The 26114-nt window shown below is 48.6% G+C and overlaps 1 protein-coding gene across 2 annotated transcripts in view; it reads right to left on the reverse strand.

The window, feature by feature from the left end:
* Nucleotides 1-5914: 5914 nt before the first annotated feature.
* The window catches only part of TGFBR1 (transforming growth factor beta receptor 1), a 33168-nt gene continuing 12968 nt past the window's right edge, over nt 5915-26114 (reverse strand). Inside the window, exons 2-10 of one of the 2 annotated variants that reach the window (XR_003755661.2) lie at nt 24377-24622; nt 23785-24027; nt 19417-19647; nt 16940-17107; nt 16188-16344; nt 13243-13367; nt 12274-12404; nt 9757-10508; nt 5915-7916 (exon numbers count right to left, since the gene is read on the reverse strand). Coding sequence is in view for 1 of the 2 variants with exons in the window: in XM_029053835.2 (XP_028909668.1) it covers nt 10383-10508; nt 12274-12404; nt 13243-13367; nt 16188-16344; nt 16940-17107; nt 19417-19647; nt 23785-24027; nt 24377-24622 (1427 nt within the window). In the remaining variant the exon portion in view is untranslated. Of the gene's footprint in view, nt 10509-12273; nt 12405-13242; nt 13368-16187; nt 16345-16939; nt 17108-19416; nt 19648-23784; nt 24028-24376; nt 24623-26114 lie in introns of both variants that reach the window. The other variant, XM_029053835.2, reaches the window with a different exon arrangement.

Consider the following 26114-nt stretch of genomic DNA (forward strand, 5'->3'; position numbering starts at 1 on the left):
TTGTGGAATCTTGAGTGCAAGGAAGCAGCACGGCCTAGTGGAAAGAGCACGGGCTTGGGAGTCAGAAGACCTGAGTTCTAGTCCCCACTCCACCTGTTGTGTGTCACTGAACTTCTCTGTGCCTCAGTTCACTCTAATGTAAAATGCGGATTCGATATCTGTTCTCCCTCCAACTTAGCCCGTGAGCACCTGTGTGAGACGCTGTGTCCGACCTGATTAATTCGTATCTACCCCGGCGCTTGGAACAGTGCTTGACACTTACTAAGCGCTTAACAGACGCCACTGAAAAGAAAAAGCCGAGGACGGGTTGTGTGTTGGAGTTATTTTTCCATTAGTAGTGTAGGAGCCCTTTAGTGCAGGAGTCCCTACTAAAGCTAACTCTTTTGTATGTTAACCTGGAGGGGGATATGGGGGGATCACATTTCCTCCAAGAGCTCCCCTTTCCCTGGGTCAAGAGGGTGCGGGGTCCTGGAAGTCAAAGAAAAAAGCACAAATATAAGAGTGAAAAAGGCTTACCTTTTCGCTTGCTGCCTTCCCGCTACGTGGATCTGTTTGGAGAACTGACGGAGTCCTCTGGAACCAAGGGCAAAGGCAAGAGATTCATTTCACCAGGCATGGAACAATCCTGGGTCAAGTCGTCCCATGCGCCCAAATCCTCCGATGGTTCCCCATTCTTTATCCAATCAAGCAAAAACTCCAGGCAAAAAATTGATTTTAGAGCGATCGCCTCTCTCGCCTCTAATGATCCACTTTTTTCTCCCATGACTCTCCAGCTCCCCACTCTTCACTCCTCTGTGCCTCATTCTCATCACTCCCGCCACTGACCTCTTGCTCAATCCCTTCCCGCTGCCCTTTCGTATCCCGCTCGTCCCGGCTTCGCAACGCTTCTAAGTCACATCTCCTCCAGGAGCTCTTCCCTGATTCATTTCTACTCTCCCCACCTTACGTGGCCCCCGAATCCCCTCAGGGGCACATTTACACAGTGCTCTGCACACGGTAAGAGCTCAATAAATACGATCGAATTTACACCTGCTAAGCATTTAAATACTGGTAGTTCCCATAGCCCTCATGTACATATCTTCATGCTCTCTCATTTCCTCCTACCCGTAATTTATTTTAGTTTGTCCCCTCGGCTGTGAGCTCCTTGAGGGCAGGGATCATGTCTATTAATTCTACGCTACCAAGTCCAGTGCTCTGCACACAGCAGTTGCTCAGAATATTCTGCTAATGGGCAGGCTGTGCAGATGTATTTGAAATCAGGTTCTCCCGAGGCTGGCAGCAAACTCGCTTCGCTAAATCCTTCGTGAGAAGTATTCCGTTTATTCTCCATCCATTAGAATTAGAGGAATCAGAGGAAATTCAAAGGTCGATTCGCCCCGCCAAGTGTGCCCCTACACCAAACAGCGTCCCGCATCTCTGGAGGAAGCAATATTAATACTGGAGGATCTGGGTTTTGAATGTCCGAAGGACGACAGCCTGGAAACGCAGCTTTTTAAAGCCAGCTCTAGCTATATGCCCCCCGCCAAATGACCAGTTCGAATTTACTAGAAGGTTTTGCTACTTTCCTCATATCTGCATCGCTTTAAAGGCAACGTTCGTTCTTAAAAAGCTTTCCAGAAACAACCCCTTCTGCCTTATACAGCACAAACAACTGGTAAGCAATTGGTAAACGCTATGGCTCTGTGAAGATTTAGATAAGAATTATGGCATTCGTTAAGAGCTTACCATGCCAGACACCGTACTAAGCGCCAGATGTAAAATTGTCTCATTTTACATCCAGAGGGAGGGAATCTTACTCAGCGGGTGAGAAGCCAGTGGTCTTCTTAACAATCTTTCCACCACAGAGGAGGAAGGAAGAGAGCAGAGGAGGAGGCCTTTGAAAATTTAGAAAACTGGCCCTGTTGTCTCCACCTAGCAGAAGCGCCAACTCTGGAAGAGCCAATTCCCTCAGCTGAATCCATGAAAAATGGCAAATTCCTGATGGCATCCCTGCAGAAATTAACAACCACCCCCTATCCCCACACCACCAAACCCCCCCCAGAATTAGTAAGTACCTCCGGAAGGTGGGGTTAGACAAGAGAGTTGAAGGTACCGAAGCAGGCTGGGGGACAGGTGGAGTCCTGCTCAATATAGCCTATCAATCAGTCAGTCCATCAGTGAGTATTTATTGAGCATTTACTATGTGCAGAGCACTGTACTTAGCACTCAGAAGAGTAAAATATCACAGTATAACAGAGTTGGAAGATACATTCCGGGTCCACAACGAGCTTACAGCCTAGAAGGCCTAGCCTACGTGGCCATACCTGGAGCTTTGCCTGGAGCAGCAGCGTGGTTTCGTGGTTAGAGCCCGGGCCTGGGAGTCAGAAGGATCTGGGTTCTAATCCCCGCTCTGCCACGTGTCTGCTGTGTGATCTCGGGCACGTCACTTAACTTCTCTGGGCCTCAGTTGCCTCCCCTGTAAAATGAAGATTTAGAATGGGAGCCCCACGGGGGACAGGGACTGTGCCCCACCTGATTAACTTCAAGTTACCCAGTGTTTAGAACAGAATCTGGCACATAGTAAGCATTTAACAAGTACCGTAATTATCGTTATGATTATTACAAGGAGGGATGATGGCCGCAAGGGTCAGACCGTGCTTCCGAAACACCAGGAAACCCTTTCTGCTCAGAAGAGGCTTCAGGACAAGCTGCTCTGGAACTGGGAAAACAGGATCAGAAGGCGGCGTGGTTTGGGGAAGACAGACATTGTAATAATAATCACCACCATCCTTATTATAAGCACTTCGGAAAACAAACGAGAACCATCTTCTGTTTTCTGGGAGTTGTCTTTGTTTCCACAACTCTGCTTTTTGTTTTATTATTTTAGGCTGATTTCCATTTCAAACTGTGTACTCTCCAATACAGAACTTCTTGTAGACATTAAAGATCGTGATAAACACTGATACATATTGTACATTATAGCCTATACTGTAAAATGCATAAATAACGGAAAGGCTGCACATCACAGAGTCGGAAAACGGAATCAATTTGAATGCAACGAAAAATGCCGTTAGGAAAACGGTCATGGAACAGGCAGGATGTTTCCTTTTGTTTGGCAAAGCAAAATTTGACCTGGATGTCTGATATACCCACAAGCAGGAGGAGGAGACAGATTACTGAGGCACAGTTTGTCAATGCCATGCTTTTTTTTACAGTATTTCTTAAGTGCTTACTATGTACCCAGGGCTGCGCTAGACACTGGGGAAGACAGGATAATCCCATGTGGTCTGAGGAGTTGTCGGTAAACGGCACAATAAGTATTTTCATTTGTTAGGAAAAATTCAATATCGACCAGATTAGCTGAGAAAAAGAACAGTCAAAATATTTATGCCCGAGCCTCTCACTGTTTACCGGCTTGCAGATTTCATTTCGTTCCCCGCATCTGTTGAGTTAGTGTCGAAAGGCTCGAGAGACACCTAAAAAAAGAAAAGTAATTTTGGCACATCATCTGACGACTCTCCTCTTCCTGGCAGCAGCCTCTTTGCAATGGTTGTTAATGTCCAAAGGTGACATTTTCCACTATTTTTAATCAATCATCAATGTTATTTTTTGAGCATTTATTGTGCGCAGAAGAGCACTGCAGTCGGTCAGTCGTACTTACTGAGCACTTATTGTGTGCAGAGCACCGTACTAAGAGCTTGGGAGAGGGCAAGAGAACGACAGACACATTCCCTACCCACAACGAGCTGACAGTCTATACTGTACTGAGCACGCGGTGGGGTAAAACAGAGTTGATAGATCAGTCGGTCATCAATTTTATTTATCCAGCGCTTACTATGGTAGATGTGATTCTTGCCCCCAGTTTTTATAGAGCTTTGCCCTAGATTTTAACCTTCACCTTGCTACTCTCCTACTACAATCCAGCCTGCACACTTTGCTCTTCTAATGCCAACCTTCTCACTGTACCTCCATCTCGTCTATCTCGCCGCGGACCCCTTGCCCACGTCCGACAAATCCGACAAAGACCCTCCCCGCCTTCCAAACCTTACTGAAGGCCCATCTCCTCCAAGAGGCCTTCCCTGACTGCGCCCACCTTTCCTCTTCTCCCTCTCCCTTCCGCGTCACCTCGACTCGCTCCCTTGATTCATCCGCCCTCCCGGTCCCACGTCACTTATGTCTATATCTGTCATCTATTTCTATTCATGTCCGTCTGCCCCTCTGGCTCACAGGCTCGCTGTTTGCAGGGGATGTGTTTATTGTTACAGTATCCTCTCCCAAGTGCTTAGTACGATGCTCTGCACACAGTAAGCACTCGGTCGATACGATTGAGTGAATGCACGATCCCCTCAGGAATCTGCCGGCAGCCCCTCGCGGGGCAGGACCTGCCGAGAGCAGGACAGTGGGGAGAGGCTGGGTGGTTTCATTCCCGGCCCCCACCGCGGTGCTCGGCACATAGTAAGCGCTTAAATACCAACATTATTATTATTCCCCCAGGCAGAACCCCCCTGGAGGGGCAGGGAAGGAATAAGAGAGGATACTCACACCACCTCGCTCGCCGCTATCTCACCTGGACGGAGTTCCAGCCAGCGCAAACTGCCCAGGTCACCCTGCCACCAGCACTCCCTGTCTTCACCGACTTGGTTCCTGGGAGGACCCGGAAGCCGGAAATCAATCGATTGTATTTACTGAACGCTTACTGGGTGCGGAGCCCTATACCCGGTGCTTGGGAGCATACAAAATAACAGAGTTAGTAACACGCTTCCTGTCCACAATGAGCTTATAGTCTAGAAGGGGAGGCAGACGTTAATATAAATAAATTAGGGATGTGAATTTAAAAAAGGTATTTGTTAAGCACTTCCTATGTGCCAGGCACTGTACTGAGCGCCGGGGAGAGGTACAAGATAATCGGGTTAGACACAGTCCCTGTCTCACTTGGGGGTCGGTCTTAATCCCCATTTTACAGATGAGGTAACTGAGGCACAGAGAAGATTAAGTGAGTTGGCCTAGGTCACACAGCAGACAAGGAGCACAGCTGGGATTAGAACCCAGGTCCTCCGACTCCCAAGCCCTTGCTCTTTCCACTAGACCACACTGCTTCCCCTTACCTAGGTTACCGGCAAAACAAACAGCATTAACCTATTTTTCATCCGAATGGGAGGCCTTCCACACGGAGCCGCTTCTCTGCCACACGGACCTGCTTCTCCGCTCCCAGTGGGGAAGAGGAGAGCGCTTCAGTAGACAAGATGGTGTCAGGGGAACCGTCGTTTCCTTCACTTTGCCTCGGGTGAGTTTCTTCTGTCCTCCCTTTTATGGTTCCCCACGTCGGCTCGCCACGGAGCAGCTGTCTGAAGGTTTCCTGCCCTTGTCTGTCGTCTTCCCGGTCTCCGGCTAGCGGAGGGACCGCGGGATGTGTGAAGCCCGTGGTGGGCCGCCCGCAGTCCGGGGCCTCGCCGCCTGCGGCTGCTCGGTCTCGAAGAGGGCAGCCCCTCTGGCCGGCCCGTCCGCTGTCGCCGTCTCCCCAGCGGGCCTCTGTTCTGTCTCTCCGTCGCCCCGGGTCTCAAAACGTCGGCTCCGACCCGCTGCTTGGGCGACAGCGCCCCGTTTTCAGCTCAGTCGCCGGACGGGGAAGCCCCGTGGGACGCCTCCGGTCCGCCGAAACCTCGCCCCCCTCCTTCAAAACCCCGCTAAGGAGATGCCTCCACCGAGAGGCAGTCCCTGACCGGGCCGAGGCCTTCCGTCGGCCACCTTAGCCCGCGGCTAACTGTTCGGTACAGTGACGGAAACGTAAGCCTCGATACACCGACTCTGTCGCCTACCGCGTGCTTGCGGTTGTGCTCGCACACGCTTCCCAGACCCACTGACGACTCCCCATTCGAGCAGCCCCTCCTGACGCCCTACGGACCCAAGGAACACCTTAAAAAAGTAGTGCTGATGATACTTTTGAAAAAAAGTAAATTTATTGCATTGCTTTAACCCTTCTACTGTAGTGTTAGCACTTAACGTAAGCATCACTCTTCTACTTTCTATTTACACTCCATTGTAGTGTATGTTCTACAAAATACAATAGTACATCATTTTCAGAAACTCATGGGGAAATGCACAGTTCTCTAAGGATTTTATATAAAAGAAAAAACTCATCTGTACAGGCTTCTCAAATGTATCACTCAAAACTGTAAAATTGACTCTGGAAGGGCAAACGCTACACTGACAAAGCAGCAAACGACTTGCAAAAATACAATAAAATACAGAAAATAGAAAGTATAGACAGTGTCATATCTGGGCACGATAGAAACAGACAGTACCATTGAAGTTGTAAATTTAGCGATGTAATGTCCATTTGGGATAGAAACACAACCGCAAACCTGGAGAATACTCTGACAGATATCAAACATTATGTACACGATGAGGTAAATGTACCTTGGTCGTTTGAGAGGTAATTTAAGTTTAAAGCAATAGACAAACTGAAGCTTTTTCTTTTCCGTACGGAGTTATTCCAGACACCCTCGGAGTCGGTTCAATGGCACATTGAAAGAAAGGGAATAGTTAAAAAAACAATCTGTCATGGCACTTGATTTACAGATCTTATTAAAGATTGACGATCATCGACGCGCTAGCTTTTCTGCACCCTCAGAGCCAACCCCGAGGCGGCCAGTCCCGGCCGAGATGAAGAAGGGGATTTTCTTCTCGCAGCGGGGAGGTGGTTCTATCCGGGGCAGGAGGCCGCCTGCCCAGCCATCTCCAAGATCCCGGCGAAGCTTGGCGTACCAGGGCAGTACTGTTGGTTTTCAACCCCGAACCAGCCCTCACGCCTCTCTCTCCCAACTGGGCAGGATAATGATTTTGCCTCTCAGCCGAACTGGAATCGAAAGAGCACCGAGCCCCCGGCCACCCCCTTCCATTTTCAGTTCTTGCAATGGGCAGTGGGGAGGGCCAAGGCGGACGGGGAACTCCTCCAACTGGGGTGAGGGCGGCGGCGGGGCACCTCAGGCCTCTGCCTCCTCACCGTGCCGCAGCCACCGCCGGCGAATTCAACCGGAGCCCGTTGCAGGAAACGCAACGGAAATGCAACCGTTGCTGTGCCGTCTGAGCTTAGGGGGCTGCAGCGTCCACCGAATGACCTTCCCCCACCCCAGTCGCGGCCACGGGACGTCCGGCCTCTCCAGACCTCGTGGGGACTAGAGCCCGCGGAGACCGGATCTGGGTTACCCTGCCAGGGCGACCCAGTGGGCATATTTAAGATGGAGGCCGGTGCGCAAGGCGGCCTGAGACCTTCCGCAGCCATTTTAGTACGCCCAGGGGCGAAGCTCTCGAGGTACGAGTTGACCCGCTCAAGTTGGACGCTTCCACGGGGCAGGTCCGAATGCCCAACCGAACGGATCCAAGTCACTTCCCCCGGGGCCGGCTGGGCCCACCTACAGTTACTGTCAACATCTCACACTCGCTCATCTTCGGCTCAATAAACCACACACGGGCCCCCGACAAGAGCTCCGGTCTACGCGTCGGCCCAAATAAGAACCGAACGAGAGGCTTACTGGTCCGAACTGCGATTTCTCAAATGGATTGAGATCTGCCTGGACACGAACAGTCTGAGCTGAAATCAAGCTTCCAGAGAGAAACATGCCATCTGCTGAAGGCGCAGAATCTCGCGCATGTGCACACGTCCCATAAAATCCCCAGAATCACGCCATGGGGGGTCAGAATAGAAACTTCAGCACATCCTTCAAATGATCGACAAGGATTCGAGGGTCAGAATGCCCCGGTCCCCCCAGGATACCCTAAAGCGGATCTGGTGAGGTTCTAAATCTCACATTAAAAAAACCAAAAACATCCAAATCTCTGACGCAGTAACAGAGAGAAACGACGACTAAACAGGCCACGGTTAACAGCTAAGGCAATGAATCGCGGTCTCAGTCACAGGAGAGATGAGATCCCGGGAACTGCGATGAGAAAGAGAAAACAAAAAACCACCTCGAGTTAGGGCCAGGCTGGAGGGAAGGCCTGGAGCCTGCTGGTTTCGAATCCCTTTGCCTCCCCATGCTCAGCTTCTGCAGCTGAACTGAAAATGCTCTATGGGATGTCACACTTTGCTCCAATATCACTTTGGTTCGAGAGCAAACGTGACTGAACATCAGCCTTGGGGTTTGCAAAATTCCCGAAGCACTAATTCAGGCTGTTCTGTGAGCAACTCGGGCGACGGTCAGCAGGTCTACCGCTCACCTATCCGTCTCCTATCTCTCCCCTCCCCAGCCCAATGTTGCAAGGTTTATTTTTACGTGGGTTCATTCCCCCCGCCTCGATAGCAACCCTAACTTCAAAGTCGCTGGAAGAGGCATTTTTGTTGGTGAGAACAAGGTCACAGTGATAAAAATGACTCTGAAAGTTGTAAAAAAAAAAAAAAAAAAAGAAAGAAAAAGAAAACTCCCACAGCCCTGAAAGAATCTCCAGCATTAGAAATAAAGCGCAGAAAGCTTCTGCTTGCGGAACATCCCTAAGCCCCATTCCGCCCATCAATTAATAGTATTTATCGGGCGTTCACCGTGCAGGGCGCTGTGCTGAGCGCTTGGGAGAGTACAAGACGATCCCTGCCTCTGTGTCCCCAGTTTGGCTTTGGAGCGTCCGCCCACGGCCAAGCCCAGGAGTGACTCGACGCCTTCCTCGGGACTGGTGGTGTTTCTGCTCCGGATGAGGAACCGAGTTTTGTAAAATCCCACTCCGGGGCAACGGGCTAACGTCCTCTCTGAAGGGAGGGTGGCCTTAACGGCTACCCTTTCCTCGGGTCCCGGGGCAACCGCCACACCATCGTCGCTCCACTGCCCTTCCAGGGTGCGTCAGAGGCAGCGGGGGGATAACCCGCCTGGTCGGCCGGCGGGTGTCCCTTCCTGCCACCAGGGCACGTGTCGGGAACCGCTTCAGCTCATTCCTTAGACAGATGGACCCACCACCTACCAGCCGCGCAGGGCCGGGGCCGGACCCGGCCGGCAGCTTTCTGGCGGGCAGAGAGCCGCCGTTCGGCCACTCGACGTTCCTCGGTAACGGGGGGCGGCCCGGGAACTCCGACGCCTGGGTTCTAGGTACACAAACGACTCGCACCCCGACTCCTTGCCTCGTTCTTACCCCAAGGAGCGTGACACTCACTTCCACTTAGTTCATGCTCCACGCACCCCCGCCCGCCCACCTCCCCACCAAGTAACACTGTTCTTTGCTCAGAGGAAAAGAGAGCAAAATACGCGCTTCTCCGTCCCCTCCTCCCCGACAAAAAATAAAATAAAAATTGGTGCTTCCAGCCAGTAGTTCTCCCGGGAGAGTCTGATTCTTCCCAGGCTGTCAGGGATTCCCGATCTGAAGGTGGCACTTTAGGAGAAGCCTTAACTCTTTTCAGGCCATAACGAGGGCTGGCCTGCTACCGGGGGTTGACCTGAGGCCCCAGAAGAATCAGGCTCCCTAGAACTTACATTTCCGACTACTACCTTGACGTTAACAACTTACTCTGAGCATTTAAAGAGCGCGCTTCATAAAATATAATTCTTACTAGAAATCATGATTAAAACTCAATCGTGCAACGTACTTATCGTCATCACGTGACCGTAACACGAACTGAATGGATACGCTACTTAGTTTCCACAGTGGTCTGAAAGGAATTCTGAGAAGGCCAAAAATAAAAAAGGTGCAAATTCCTTCTTTTAACTAAGAGGACCTTTGAATTCGACTACTATCAAGTTGAAACGACGAGCTTTTTATACACTAATTTGCATTAGAAAGACACAGAGTGGCACTTACTGGTGTAGTAATTCTTTCGAAGGCATGTCATGTATCAAATAAATGGAGGAACAATAACAGTATCCAAAATATAATTGCATAAATTACGTTCTCACTACCGCATGAGGTCGACGTTTCGACTCGAGATAAGAGTTTTCAAGATGGGGTAAGATCCGGAAAGGTCTCTCCTGCGGCACATTCAAACTCTGAATCGGAACACTCAGAATGTACTGACCGAGAGGAAGTCGCGTCTCGAAAAAACCAACAGTAATGCACTGTATAATTTAGTGAACCCGCTAGACTATCTTGAAAAAAGGATCTTCGGATTTTCAGCCATTAACTAAAGTTAAGACCAGCAATAAACATTTTAAAAACAAGTCTCATGTTAATAAAAATAAAGCTAGAGTCTACACCGTTCTGTAAATTGTCCTGGGAAAGAGGTGTCCATAGTGCACGGAGAGGACCCACCCAGCCGTCGGCTGCGCCCGCAGAAATCCCGGGGTTGGCAAGTGGGCGTTCTTTTGAAGTTTCGAAAGCTGGCTGTAGCTTTCTCTTCCCTCGGTGCGGTGGTGCCACCGAGCCTTCCGAGAAAAGAGCCCGGGACCGCTCTGGAGCTGTAAAACGTTCGCCGGCTGGAATCCGAGGATTTACATTTTTATGCCCTCCTGCTGGCTGAGCTGTGACAGAGTCTTCTTGATGCGCAAAGCCGTGAGCCTCGCGGCTCCATTGGCGTACCAACACTCCCGCATAATTTTGGCCATCACGCGCAAGGCCTAGAAACGAGAGGGGAGAAGGACAACCGAGTTAGTGACTCTGCCCCCTGATACGGCGGACTGAGCCCGAAGGGGTAAGGCCGACGACCGTTGAAATTGTTCTTGTCTGTCCGTCTCCCCCGATTAGACCGTAAGCCCGTCGAACGGCAGGGACTGTCTCTATCTGTTGCCGACTTGTTCATTCCAAGCGCTTAGTATAGTGCTCTGCACAATAAATACTATTGAATGAATGAATGAATGGATTTATCAAGCGCTTACTGGGTGCAGAGCCCTGTACTGAGCACCTGGGAAAGTACGACACTCCACAGTGGCATTCCCAGCCCACCGTGAGCTCACACAGCACCTTTCTTCCAGAGCACTTTATACAAATCCTCTCTTGATCCTCGCGGACTTTTTGTGGCAGGTTCTCTCCAGGCATCACAGAAAGAACCAGAGGACTATACCCTTCTGCACTTCTGTATTTCCGGTCAAGCTTAATGATCGCCTGCTCCCAACCATCTTATGTGTTCTTCAAAACCTCACAACTGCCCCAGGGTCATAATCCCTTGGGAGCCCAGCCATCTATTAAAACTCTCCCCTTTCTAACCAGGTGCTGATTATCTCCGTTTCCTTCCACCGGGCTCTAATCTGAAGAGCAATACCTCCAGGCTGCTGACGGGATGCGCTTCTTCCTCGGCCATGCCAGGTTAGAGGCGCTCACCCCCTGGTCCTCCAGGAGGCCAAGGATGGAGAATACCCCACTAGCCCCACAGTCGCTCCTGGGACTCTCCCAGGCTGGGAGCCCGTCTAACCTGCTTAGGGGTCCTGGAGGAAAACTAACCTTGAAACTTGAGGATAATAATAATGGTATTTGTTAAGTGCTTACTATGTGCCAGGCACTGTACTAAGTGCTGGGGGAGATACAAGGGAGATAATCAGGTGGGACACAGCCCATGTCCCACATGGGCCTCACAGTCTTAATTCCCATTTTACAGGCGAGGAAACTGAGGTCCAAAGAAGTGAAGTGACTTGCCCGAGGTCACACAGCAAACAGACGGCCGAGTCAACGTTAGAACCCAGGTCCTTCTGACTCCCAGGCCTGTGTTCTACCCAATAGGCCACGCTGTTCGGTGGGAACGAGGGCAAAGACTCCTGGCTTCGATAAAGAGGTGCTGCCTCTATCTACACTTACTAAACACACAAAATGGCCGGCAGTAATAGTAATACTACTACTAATATTAACTCTGGTATTTGTTAAGCGCTTATTATGTGCCAGGCACTGTACTAAGTGCTAGGTTATAATTGTGGCATTTGTTAAGCACTTACTATGTGTCAGGCACTGTATTAAGAGCTCAGGTGGACACAAGGCAATGTTCTACGTGGTGGGGTTCACTTTAGAGACTTTAGGGATCCCCATTTTAAAGATGACATAATTGAGGCCCAGAGAAGTGAAGTGACTCGTCCAAGGTCAGACAGCAGTCGAGTGGCAGAGGCGGGATCAGAACCCATGACCTTGACTCCCAGGCCGGTGCTATTGCTATTTCTTGTTAATGGTATTTATTAAGTAGGTACTATGCGCCAGGCACTGTAATAAGCTCTGGAGGCACTGCATTTCTCAGGGGCTTACTGGGTGCCAAGTATCGGACTAAGTGCTGGAGGAGATACGATGCAATCGGATGAGACCCAGCCCCTGACCCGTGCAGAACTCAGTCTAAGGGGTGGGGGGAACAGATATTTAACCCCTTTTTTCCGAGGAACAACGGCGCGTTCGTCCCCACATACTCACTTCCCCGCTCTGCCACCGGTTGGGGATATTGGGCCGAAGCTTCTGTTCACAAACGATCTTCCGCATCTCTTCAACGGAGGGATCCGAAGGTACCAGGTCATAGTAAGGCAACTGGTAGTCTTCATGGATTCCTGAATTGTTTGAAAACAAGCACAACCGTTAACCTTTGGCTCAAATCGACCGACTCACCAACTCAGAGGAGGAGGAAGTCCCGGGGGAGGACCAAAATTCAGTCCTGGCCCGACTACTATTTAGCGACCGCACGATTAATACCAAAGGAGAGAGCAGTCAATGGGTCAAGAGGCTTTCCTGAACTTCCTGGCCTCGGTCTGGGACCCTAAGAGCGGGATGTCCGACTGGCTCTCAGGACCTTACGAGAATCAGGCCGGGTCCCAGAACGAGGGGACCCTGCGGTCAGGGGTCTAGGTAGATGATGGCTGGGTCCAGTCAGAGCATGGTGTTCTTAAAGAGATGGTCCCAAGGGAGGGATTTATCCCAAGAGTGAGTCCCCAAAGGAACACACTGCTCGAGGCGGGAGGGAGCAAAAGTGTCAGTCTATCTCTTGGCGGGCACCAATTTAGGGGAGTGGGATCGAAATTCCAGGAATGGGCTGCATAGAGAGTCTGTTCCCCCACAAAGGGAGAAATCCCAAGGAGGTGGGATGGGGCAAGGAAGGGGTCTAGGGAAGATTGTTTCATGCATTTTGTTTTTTTCTTCTCCTCCCCTTAATGTTCCTCTACATTGGTTCACCTTGGAAGCGAGTGCCATAAGGACCTATGGCCCAGCATAGATTTAGACAATTTTTTTTTTAAATCTTACATCCTAAGTAGCATTGAGTAACTTGTTAGGCATGAAAAATAAATTGTACAATTTAAGCTACAAAAAGCACAAGCAGTTCCTTAACGGTCTCATTTTGAGATACAGGTTACATTTAGTTAGGTTAAAAAAAAAAAAAAAAAAGGAATTTACCACCAATTGAACATCGCCGAGCTATTTCCCAGAACACTAATCCCATTGCATAGATGTCAGCTCGTTTGAATGATTCAAAGTGTTTCATATTTATGGAATCATCTAGAACTTCAGGGGCCATGTACCTATTTAATAAAACAAAGCACTGTTATTTCAGGAAATCCCACCATGTTAAAAATTGTTGGGAACTGTCTTTCTCCCGAGTAAACAGCTGATGAATCCCAGTAGCATTGGTAAGCTTGCTGTGGACAGGGAATGTGTTTATTGTTGTATAGTACTCTCCCAAGCTCTGCACAGTGCTCTGCACACAGTAAGCGTTCAAAATATACCACTGACTGACTGACTGAGAACTCCTGGATAGTTAACAGTTCTAATCAACACTGGCTGAAAAAGGAATCTGATTTTTAGAAGGGGAAAAAAAAAAAGAAAACAAACAAAAAAAATCGGTAGAAAGGGGTCTAGGAGTTACTGCCAAATGTCTGCTCAAATATCAGTCCGGTGTGCAGCTGTAGCCAAAAATGCTCGACACCACCGGACAGAGCCCTAAAAAACAAAACCGCAATCGTGAATTTGACACTCTATTGAGTTCTCTGGCGGCAGCTAAAATGCCATGTGCAGTTTTTGTTTCCTGCTTCTTAGGAAGGACACGGAGCTAAAAAAACTACAGAAAGGAGGCACTGAAAGAATCAGAGGGGTGAGGCAATGTCCGCTTAAGGTCAGACGGAAAAGATTAGGGAGTCGCCAGTCAGAAAGAGTCCAAGGCTGAAAAGTGGCACGACTGAAATCTTCAAACTCACGAAAGCTGTGCATGAACCAAACACAGAATTGCTAACTGCCCACACCACCAGGCTGAGGGAGTACTTTTGAAGACTGAGGGTGATAAATTAAAAACAAATAAAGACAGACTTCTTAAATGCAAAGGTGAGAGGCACACACAATCTTATCCAAGGAAACTGGCTAGGCTAAAAACAGGAGGGTCTACTGAGCTTCTACTGTGTGCACAGCACTGTAATAAACAGTTGGGGAGAGTATAGTAAAATCAGTAGATTTGATCCTTGCCGTTGAGAAGCTTAGCTAGCAGGGGGGAGAGAGACATAAAAATTACAGAAAGGAGGAAAAAGGATAAGGGGGATATACAGTGATTAGTGCTTAAGTAATGGGTTAGTTAAGATATGTTAATGAGTGCTATTGATAATATTAAAGAAAATATATGGAGTGGAAATGCTGAAGTGGCAGCTGGGGGGAGAGAAGCTGAGATGACAGATAAAGCAGGAATGGCTTTTTTTTTTTTTAAAAAAAAAAAGGTCTGTCAAGCGTCTACTATGTATCAAGGACTGTTCTAAGCGCTGTGGTAAATACAAGTTAATCAGATCAGACAACAGCCCCTGTCCTGCTTGGGGCTCACATATCCTGAACCCCCATTTCACAGTTGAGGAAACTGAGGCACAGAAGTGACGTGACTTGCCCCAGGTCAAAAAGTAAACAGTCGGCAGAGCCGGGATGAGAACCCAGGTGCTCCGACTTCTGGGCCCGTGCTTCTTCCACGAGTCCACGCTGCTTCTCGGTTCTATCTCCGTTTCTATTTCTACCGTATTCTAAATACAGTAGTTGGCAATAAAAGGCGTGCAACGGATGCTACCGACAGAGTAATTCTGCCTCTGTCAGGGGCCCGGGGACACTTGGATGAACCGGGAGCTGGTTGCCCAGCTGGACACCCTCCTTCACCGTTAGGGACACCCCCGATGCTCCCCGCTCCATCTCTGACTCGCCCCGCGGCCCCAGCGACCACGGATTCTGGTCCGAGGGTCTATCAAGGTATTTCTGGGACTTGATGAGGACGGTAGGATGAGGATGCAGCAGCAGCATCTTGAGCATTAAAAAGAAATGTAGGTTCAGAAGGGCCATGAAGATGCAGAGTGCTCTGGTCCTTTGGATGTCTAAGGAGATCGGTGGTGGAAGAAAGGAGACTTGGCAATGAAAACGTTAACTTGGGAGCGAAGCCTTGAGGTGTGATGGGAGAAGAGAATGCATAAATAGGAGGGAGGGAGAACAGAGGGAGCTGATGGAGTTTCAGCCTGATGCAGAGACGAACGGGCAACCACTGGAAGTTTGTGGGGAGGGCAGGGATGGGTGCAGAGCAATGTTTTCGAAAAATGACCTCTTTCTCTGAGCCTCCCACTCCCTGACTGAGGCTGTCCCTCCAGGCTCTGTTGCGGGTTCCCTCATCTTCCCAATCTACTCTCCCTCCCTCCCGCTCCTCTACTTCTATGACCTTCACGTTCTTACTCGGCTAAATGCTGGCAAGAATAATAAAAATAAAATGCAGAGCTTGGCGAGGGGAGATCCATTTCGAGTTTGCCCTGTGGGTAGGAAGATGGATTCGGTCCGTCAGTTGTATTTACTGAGCGCTGTGTGCCGAGCAGTAGTACTAAGCGTTTGGGAGACTACAACGATGTAACAGACAATCCCTGCCGACAACAAGCTTAAAGTCTATAGGGGAAGACATACATTAATATAAATAAATTACAGATAAGGACATTAGTGCTGTGAGGCTGGGGAGGAGGGGGAGAGGAAAGGGAGAAAGTCCGCAGAAGGGAATGAGAGGAAAAGTGGGGCTTAGTCCAGGAAGGCCTCTTAGAAGAGATGTGCCTTCCATAAGGCTTTGAAGGGAGGGAAAGTAATCGCCTGTCGTACGTGAGGGAGGGCGATCCAGGCCCGAGGCGGGATGCGGGCGAAACGTCGGTGGCCAGATAGCCGAGATGGAGGCCCAATGAGAAGGTTAATGAGATCCTTTGGCTGGGGGTCACCGTGGAAAATGCAAATGGCTACTCAAGGGGCAGGATGGCCCCAAACCAGGTACTCACACAAGGAGAGGTAAAGGGAGGAGAAAGACAGGAGTACAGGCGATGATAAAGCGGGGACCAGCGCTGCCTACTCCGTTTTACCTTTTAGTTCCCACTCGGTGGTTCGGGGCAATATCGATTGTATCTGTGGCTGAATCGTGTCTTACTGCCAATCCCAAGTCGGCAATGCAGCACGTCCCATTCTTTTTGACTAAGATGTTTTTGGATTTCAAATCTCTATGGGCAATAGCTGGCTTCCCTGAAAAACCAAAAGTTGAAGAGAATTGAAAAGAAAGCTTCCCCACGCTAAGTTCTTCTACATACATCCAAGTCCCAAACCTACCCTTCTCCCTCCCAACTCAGGCCCCTTGGAGGAAGAATCTCAACTCGCGCTGCTCCTGTCCCTGGGGCAGTGAGCTCTTGGAAAGGCAAAATCAGGGAAAACACATCCGTTGTGAAAAGGGGAGAGCGGAACCATCATACCACTAAACGCTTCAGGTTCCGGCCCATTGACCTGATACAACAAAGCTCACGCTTGTCCTCGATCAAGAAGGCCGGACTCGGGGGGCTGGGAAGGGGGCAGGCGCGGACATGGGGGCAAGATGAGAGCCTGGCATAGGCCAATTACTCCAGTTTCTGTCGATTCCTTCTCTTGCTTGGGACTCGGCTGACAGCACATGGTCCGATAGGACTCGGGGTCCATGGACTTGTGGAAGAAAGGAAAAAGGGGCAACGAGGGAGGAGGATAGAAAGTACAGCATTTTACCTGGGTGAAGAACAGGTATTTTCAATTTCCTGACAATAACGCTTTACTTTCTCTCTCTCTCTCTATTTGGATGATTTAAGTTTTTTACCTTGGGTACCGACAATCTCCATGTGAAGATGTGCCAGTCCACTGGCGGTGGACAGAGCTAACTTGATCATTCCTTCCACAGTGACGGTATATCTGTTTAAATAATCAAAAAGGGATCCATGTTCATGATAATCTGACACCAACCAGAGCTGAGTCCACGTACCATTGTCTGCAAGTGGGGGAAAAAAAAAAGGAATATTGTAGTCTCTGCCAATGGATTTACATAACATTTTCAGTGTCGGTTTTGCTGTCGTGGAGGCTGACAAAGGAGCTGTCAATCCTGAGACTGGGAACACACGCTACCAGACAGCGAGCTGAATTTTCTCTTCATTTAGATTGCACCTTTTCTACAGGAAACAGGATGAGAAGCAGGCCCTAAAGATGGCTCCTCCAGAAGGGTCCTGTGGGCAGGGAATGTGTCTGTTTATTGTTGTATTGTACTCTCCCAAGTGCTTAATGCAGTGCTCTGCCCACAGTAAGCGCTGAATAAATGACAATGAATGGTGAGGAAAGGCCTCTGGATATATGTCTCCTTGAGGATGTGCTCAGGCCCCTCTGATGAGGGGAGTGGCTCATGTCTGAAAATTTCTAGCCCCACTATTTACTGGCCATGCAACCCTGAAACTTTATAAATACGGTAGGAACAAGTCCCATTTGCAGTAACGCAGCATTCCAAATACCACGTTATTCCAAATATCAATGCCAACATTTGAAAAGATCTCGTTGTGGACAGGGAATGAGTCTGTTTATTGTTACACTGTACTCTCCTTAGCCCTTATACAGTGCTATGCACAAAGTAAACGCTCAATAAATATCTAATGAACACACCCTTCTTTGGAAAAAAACAAACCCCAGTACTTTCCTAGAACCGTTTACATTTGCTCGACTACTTGAAGGAACCTTAACTTTCAACATATCCTGGACTGTCTTCCTCTTTCCCCCGCCTACACTGTGAGCTCATTATGGGCAGGGAATGTCTCCACCAACTCTGTTACACTGTACTCTCCCAAACGCTCAGTACAGTGCTCAGCGCATAGTAAGGGCTCAACCACTGATTGATTTTTGCCTAGATATTTAAAACAAGTAAACTAACCTAGCTTTCAAAGAGAATTTGCCGTTCACCCACCCTCACCTCTGGCTCCAAGCCCACCTCCGTGTTTTTCGCGACTGACTAATTTAGCGGTGGGGAGGCTAGTCGGTGAATTGTGAATGGCTAAGTTTGGGGAGAGGAGAGGACCCGGGGTTTTGGCTGAAGTAGGAGTTGGGAATAGAGGGTGGGGCCGGGAGATAGCTAGTGCTTTCCCCAAGCCTCCAGGATTTAGCAGCCAACTGGAATGAGGAGAGACCCAGGTGGTAGGAGCAGAATCACTACTCAGTTGGCCCAGGGAGCAGCAAACTCAGGGAGGGGAAAAACATCTATGACTCAAGTTTCCTGTGATGATTCTGTTTGTTTGGTTTCCTACGTCTAAATTCAAGTTCTGGGGATTTTCTACACAGGGCCTATTTCTCCCCAGGGAAAATCCCTGATAATTAACACTAAATTTAGAAACGATCCACATAAAGCCACAGGGACATACCGCTTCTCTCCCTCGTCCCCACTCCCCAGCAGATGCCACCAGGAATGAGACAGGGAAGGCCCTCTGACCAACGGGGCATCCGTCAGAGACCCAGATTGAACAAAGTACCACAAGATATTTCCAAGAAGTTACTGCGGACATTAGATGCACATTATTAGACTCAGATTTTTCCATCTCCATCGTGAGTTCCCTCAACTCATCTAATACTGCAGACCTATGGGACCTTATTGATGGTAGCCAAGGAAAAATTGTTTTCAGAGCAGCGTGGCTTAGGGGAAAGAGCCCGGGCCTGGGAATTGGAGGACCTGGGTTCTAATCCTGGCTCTGTCAACATCTTGCTGTGTGACCTCGGGCAAGTCACTTCTTTGAGTTTCTGTTTCTTCTACTGTAACATGGGGATTAAATACCTGTTCTCCCTCCTACTTACTCTACGAACCATACGCGGGACAGAGACTCTGTCCAACCTAATTAACTTGTGCCTACCCCAGCGCTTAGAACAGGGTCTGACACATAGTACACACTTAAATACCATAAAAAAAAAAAAAGAAAAGAAAGAGAGGTGTTAGGGGTTCTTTTGGAGAGTCTCCCTAAATTTATACAACAAAATATAAAGGACACTTCAGTCCCATATATTTCTCCAATCCTTCACTTAGAATAGTAGGAACTGGTAATGTGAGATTGTTTCAGCTGATGTTTTCAGAAATCCTTTAAGAACTGAGATTTGGGGCTTGATTTCAAGGACGGGGATGCAATGCCAGCCACCTTCAAACTTCATGATAGCCTGAATTCCTAGGGCCCTAACTATAGGCTGCCATCAGTAGAAGGAAGCCGCCCTGGAAAATGTTTAAGCACCCACGTGCCTTGACTTCTGCAAGGATGCAGAAATGTTAAGTTCACCAACCTTTATTGTCAGCTGCGATGAATCCCAGAATGTTTTCATGACGTAACATCACCGTCTGATAAATCTCTGCCTCACGGAACCAGGACCGTTCTTCTCTCGAGGAAAATATTTTCACAGCAACTTCTTCTCCTCGCCATTTTCCTCGCCAGACTTCTCCAAAACGACCTTTCCCTATACTTTCTTGCAACACGATAGTCCTTGCAATTGTCCTTTGAACAAGTAAGGGTAAACCTAAGAGGAACCAGGATCGCCCAGTTACATAAATGAACTCTTTTGCAATCTGGCCAAGGTTGGACGGAAACACAAAAAAACCCCATGACTTCATGAATCCTCTGAGAGACGAGACCCCAGAAACGCACAGGACAACGCGTGGCTGATGGGTGTTTTAAGGGCTAAGATCACCTCTCTTACTTTAGGAATGGGTCAAGGTTTGAGGCTTTCACAAAAATATAAAACTGAACTCTTCCGTTTAAAAAGGCCCTCTGCCCTAAAATAGTATTTTCAAAAGTGGAGCACTCTGGAATGCTCGAAACACAGAAAACCAGAGCCTGTCCTACCGACAGCGCACCTCCTCCAAGAGGCCTTCCCAGACTGAGCCCCCCTTTCCCTCTGTTCCTCTCCTCTCCCCTCACTGTGCTCATTTGTATATATTATTTATTACCCTATTTATTTTTGTTAATGAGGTGTACATCCCCTTGATTCTATTATCTCGATGATGTTGTCTTGTTTTTGTTTGGCTGTCCATCTCCCCCGTTCAGACTGTGAGCCCGTCACTGGGCAGGGATTGTCTCTATCTGCTGCTGAACTGTCCATTCCAAGCGCTTAGTACAGTGCTCTGCACATAGTAAGCGCTCAATACTATTGAATGAATGAATGAAAAGGTGAACTGAAAAAAGAGGTAATCTTAATCACGCTCGGAGGGCCGTTAAAAAGCCCAGCGCTGTAAATTAAGAAATAAGAACTGAATCCCTTTGAGGCCTCCCCTGCAGTGGCCTCTTCTAAAAGGATGATCAACAGGCCAAGAATACCATCCCAAACTTTATCCGATCAATCAGTCGATAGATTTTACAATAAATGATCAACATGCCCAAAACGCTGCCCCAAACTTTAGAGATATTAGGCGGGGGCTCGGATCCAAACGGCCTCTATTGCCACTTTGCATCTCCCAGGAAGCCAGGCTGCCCCGTGACCTTTGGATTTGGGGCGGGGAGGGTTGGGGCAGGCAGGGGAGACCACAGGGTCTCAGAAACCCTTTATCCACTCTTCTAGGGCAGACGGCCATCCTCACACGTCAACTGAAGCGGACGGGAAGGATAACTCTGCAGCCAACTGCATTCCGGGAGGACAAATCGGAAGTGACTGAGAAGCGGCACGGGCTGGGAAAGAGCCCGGGGCGGGGAGTCAGGACCTGGGTTCTAATCCCGGCTCTGCCACTTGGGTAAGTCACTTCACTTCTCTGTGCTTTAGTTGCCTCATCTACAAAATGGGAATTAAGACTGCGAGCCCTAGGTGGGACAGGGATTGTGTTCAACCTAATTAAGCTGAAAGTACCTCAGCGCTTAGTACAGCGCCTGGCCCGGAGCAGCCGCTTAATAGATGCCATTAAAAAATAAAAAAAGATAAACCCCTCGCCATACTCACACCCTGTTGATGCTGAGTACTGACAAAAGCTGACTTACAATACATGGGGCGATGGGCTGTCAATAAATATTGCAATCATAAAATTCCACTGATGGGGTGTGAAGGGTTTCAAATTGACCTCGTGAGACTCTGTCTGCACTGTTGAGGTTTACTTCACACCTGGTGATGTATTACTGCTGCCATAACCCACTCAGACCCTCCCTGACTTCAGCAGGCAAACGCTAAGGGCCAAGCAGCGACACACCGCGCCTTCCCCGACCGTCATCTGAAAAGAGCTTGGGCTACTAATGTCTTTCCTGCGGAAAATGGATATGGGAGGACGACTGGCAGAGTAAGAGGCTTCAGTTTTAAACCCCTTCATTTCAGGCCCAATCCCAACTGTAGCAAAGATTTGATTTGACTGTAAACTGCTCGAGGAAGGCACCGCCCACGTCCTCTACTTCTTTTGAAGCACTTAGGGCAGTGCTCCACAAATAGTGATTCATAAATGCCGTAATAACAACACTAAGCCCTTAACAATAATACAAACAATAATAATAGTCCCCATGTCTAGCAAAATGCTCTACACCCAGTAGATGCTCTATACCGACACTGTTTGACTTTCTGTTGAGACAATAAAAAAATTCAGATTTTTTTACATGGAGTAGAGAAAACTTTTCATTTCCCCATTTTCTATTTCAGATTCTTTTTCCTCTGTTTTTTTGTTTTGTTTTGAATGGTATACGTTAAGCGCCACGTGCCGAGGTAGATACAGGAAAATCTAGTTGGACACAGTCCCCGTTACACATACGGCTCCCGGTCTTCATCTCCGTTTTACGGATGAGGTAACTGAGGCACAGAGAAGTTAAGTGACTTCCCCAAGGTTACACAGCAGACAAGTGGCGGAGGCAGGAGTAGAACCCCGGGTTCTTGGACTCCCAGGCCCCGGCTCTTTCCCACAGGCCAAATTCACAGGAGTGGGGTTAGGTCTTTAGCTGGAGATCACCTGCGGCTTCTCCCCTTCCTGTCATCTCTCCTGCCCAGGCACAGCGAGACTAGAGTGACTCTGCGATAAGTCCCGCGCAAGCCCTAACGGATCTCTTTTTTAAAAAAACGGTATTTGTTAGGCGCTTACTATGTGCCAAACACCGTACTAAGCGCTGGGGTAGATACAGGATACTCAGGTATCTAGACTGTACCCTCAGCTCTCTAGACTACGAGCTCAATGTGGGCAGGGAATGTGCCTGTATATTGTTATAGTGTACTCTCCCAAGCGCTCAGTACAGTGGTCTGCACAGCGTCGGCGCTCAATACGACCGAACGAATGAAAGCTGGACATAATCCCTTGTTCCACATGAGTTTCACAGTCTTAAAACCCACTTTAAAGATAAGGTTGTTGAGGCACAAAGTAGTTAAATGGCTTGCCCAAAGTCACACAGCAGACAAGTGGTGGAGCCAGGATTTGAACCCAAGTCCTTCTGACTCCCAAGCCCACGTTCTACCCACTAGACCATGCTGCTGCTCATTCTGACTACTCAAGTATGAGAAGCAACCTGGCCAAGTGGACAGAGCCCGGGCCCTGGAGTCAGAAGGACCTGGTTCTAATTCCTGTTCTATAATAATAATAATAATGTTGGTATTTGTTAAGCGCTTACTATGTGCCGAGCACCGTTCTAAGCGCTGGGGTAGACCCAGGGGAATCAGGTTGTCCCACGTGGGGCTCACAGTCTTCATCCCCGTTTTACAGATGAGGTAACTGAGGCACCGAGAAGTGAAGTGACTTGCCCACAGTCACACAGCTGACAAGCGGCCGAGCCGGGATTCAAACCCATGACCTCTGGCTCCAAAGCCCGTGCTCTTTCCACTGAGCCACACTGCTTCTCTACCCCTTATCTGCAGTGTGACTCACTTCACTTTTCCATGCCTCAGTTCCCTCATCTGCAAAATGAGGATTAACAGTGGGAGCCCCCCATGGGACATGGACTGGGTCCAACCAGATTAGCTTGTACCAACCCCAGCACTTAGTACAATGTCTGGCCCATAGTAAGCACTTATATACCATAAAAAAAAAGGTATAGTATGGTTAAGTGCAGAAATAAACTGAAACTGCCCAGGGGATCACACAGCGGAGACCCAGAGTGGTGTCATCGGGAGTCACACACACACACACAGCTCATTCTGACTGTAAAAGAAAGGTCAGAAACCGTTAACCACCAAGCCGGTCAAGACGGTGTGGATGATTTGGGGGAGCGGCACAGGGGCTAGTCTCTCCCATCCGCTTTTCCTTAACCTTTCAACAGCGTCCACGCCACGTGCCCCGGTGGAAATACAGACTGCCTAGTCCTCTTCGGTTCAGTCAGGAAACAACCCACGCTATTCCACAGACCTCCTGGGGTGATTCTGGCAACCGCTATGTCTGCCTCTATCGAAGCCAACAAGATAGACAAATGCTAGCTTCGTCTAAGTTTTTTTTTTTTTTAAAAAAAAGGAAACCAAGGAGCTGAATAAAAAAAAAAATCACAAGTAGATCCGATTTCCATTTGGGTATAGGAAATGACTAACACCCATTTGATCTATGTATCACATCAAATCTGAGCCAGACGCCGTTTAGACACAGGAACACGGTATCAAACATGACACCGAGCACTGGAGTCGATCTATTTATAAAGGGCTGCGAGATATCTGCCTTGATTAAGTTGACTTGAAAACGGCAGCCGACGCGCCGACGATGAAAGAAAACGGCATTACCTGACCCCGATCCCGATGTTGTCATGTCGTAAATTAAGTCTTTTAACGTAGTGCCCTCGGAGATAAAAGGGCGATCTAAGGAGGGGTCTTCTTCGTTGGGAACCCGGATGTGAATGGTGGGACGATTGTGACAGATGTACAAGATCAGCATGAGGGAAATGCAGACGAAGCAGACGGGTCCAGCGATGACAGCGGCCAACTCCACCGGACCTAGGTTCGGAGACGGCTTCTCGCGAGGAGGGCCTGAAGAGGAAAAGCGACAGGGTGGGGATGGAGCAAAATTCTGTTCAATGTAGAAAAGGTGCTCACCGCTGAGCATCTGGGCTCGTCTGCGGCCGCACTGTTTCACACATTCAACAGAGGGCTCCGGCCAGGAATTCTGACTGTAAACTTCAGCTTGTTGCGGGGAGGGAATATATCTGTTATATTGTCCTCTCTCAAGCACTTAATACAGTGCTCTACTCAGTAGATAAGACTGACCGACTGGATCCCCTAACAGGCAAAATTAAGTTAAAATGAACAATGAGAACGGACACACACTCTGCCAAGAAGGAAGCTCTGCTCCATCGCGGATAATACTCACACAACATACCTGTGGTGGGCAGCTCTATCTTATTGCAGTGATCTCTGTCACAGCAATACGGTTTGGTCACTATGCCATCCTTGGCAGAGAGTGCGCACACAAATGGCCTGTCTCGGGGAATCAGATCCTTTTCTGCGATGCACATGCTATTGTGAATCACTTTATCTGTCGTCTCGGTTATTGAGGCGAAGCAGAGTCCATCTGTTACACACGTAAAGTTGTCTTTTGTACAGAGGTGGCAGAAACACTGTAATGCTGTGAGGAACAAAAAAAAAAAGTGACGTTAGAAATAAGTTTTGAGCAAAGAAAATAACTTTACTTCTCTGGTCTTGTGATGCCTCAATCCCACTGAGTGTAGGGAACGGGGAGGAGGAGGAGCTGGGGGCGGCAAATTATCTCAGTAAATTCAAACCAGATTAGAATACGGACTTTTATGCCCTTCATTAGAAGCTGCGTGATCATCTGGGTGAGGTTTTGTCGACGCCAGAATTCACAAGAGTCCCTTTCAGTTTGAGCTGTGGCAAACGACTGGTGAAAATGTGTTTTATCGTTCATTGGAAATCTGACGTGAAGCAGCAGTATCTCCTACCCTGTAAGTGGGAAAGGTAAGAGATACTTGGAGATTGGTGAGGTATGGCTATAGACTGTCTAAAAATCTCCTGAGATATATGAGATGAATTTAAGAAAAGATCAACAGTTTTCATGTTGACTTGGTTTTCGAAGCAATTCTTTCTGAGACGGGGTTTGGCAAGTCAGAAACTGACTACGTTTCCCTGCTGGAATATATTTTGATCCATAATAATACTGCTTAAACCGTCTATTTAATTGGATGGGTTTTGTATAACAGAGTTTTCCAATTGTACTGTGGAAGGAGTGTTAGAAGTGTCAGGGAGACATGTAAATACAGTTTGCAAAATAACCTGTATAAACTCTTAAAATGGAGATTAATTATTCAATCATTAAATTCCTTACCATCTCCCCCTCCTAACATTCCTCTCCGAACTCCTTGAGCAAGTTGCCTCTACCTGCTACCTTCACTTCTCTCCATGCCCCACTCTGGCTTCCGCCTCCTTCTTCACTCCACTGAAACTGCCCTCCCCTAGGTCATCGATGATCTCCTTCTGGCCAAATCCAACGGCCTCTAATCCATCCTAATCCTCTTGGACCCCTCAGCTTCCTTCCACACTGTCAATCACTCTCTTCTCCTGGAAACCTTATCCAACTTTGGCCTCGCCGACCCTGTCCTCTTCTGCTTCTCTTCCTACCTCTCTGGCCGCTCATTCTCAGTCTCTTTCGCAGGCTCCTCCACTGCCTCCCATCCCCTAACTGTGGGAGTCCCTCAAGGCCCATTTCTGGGTCCCCTTCGATTCTCCATCTCCATCCATTCCCATGGAAAACTCATTTGCTCCCACGGCTTCAACTACCATCTCTATGCAGATGATTCCCAAATCTACCTCTCCAGCCCTGATCTCCCTCCCTCTCTTCAGTCTCATATTTCCTCCCGCCTTCAGGACAGGATGTCCCACTGACAGCTCAAACTAATGTGCAAAATAGAATTAATCAATTATATTTATCGAGCACTTACTGTGTGCAGAGCATTGTACTAAGTGCTTGGGAGAGTACAACAGAATTGGCAGAGATAGTATGTGCCCACAGTGAGCTTACGGTCTAGAGGACTCTTCATATTCCCACCAAAACTCTGCCCTCCATCTGACTTTCCCATCACTGTGGACAGCACAGCCATCCT

The sequence above is a fragment of the Ornithorhynchus anatinus genome, chromosome X3 (assembly GCF_004115215.2).
Source record: "Ornithorhynchus anatinus isolate Pmale09 chromosome X3, mOrnAna1.pri.v4, whole genome shotgun sequence".
Taxonomy (NCBI): domain Eukaryota; kingdom Metazoa; phylum Chordata; class Mammalia; order Monotremata; family Ornithorhynchidae; genus Ornithorhynchus; species Ornithorhynchus anatinus.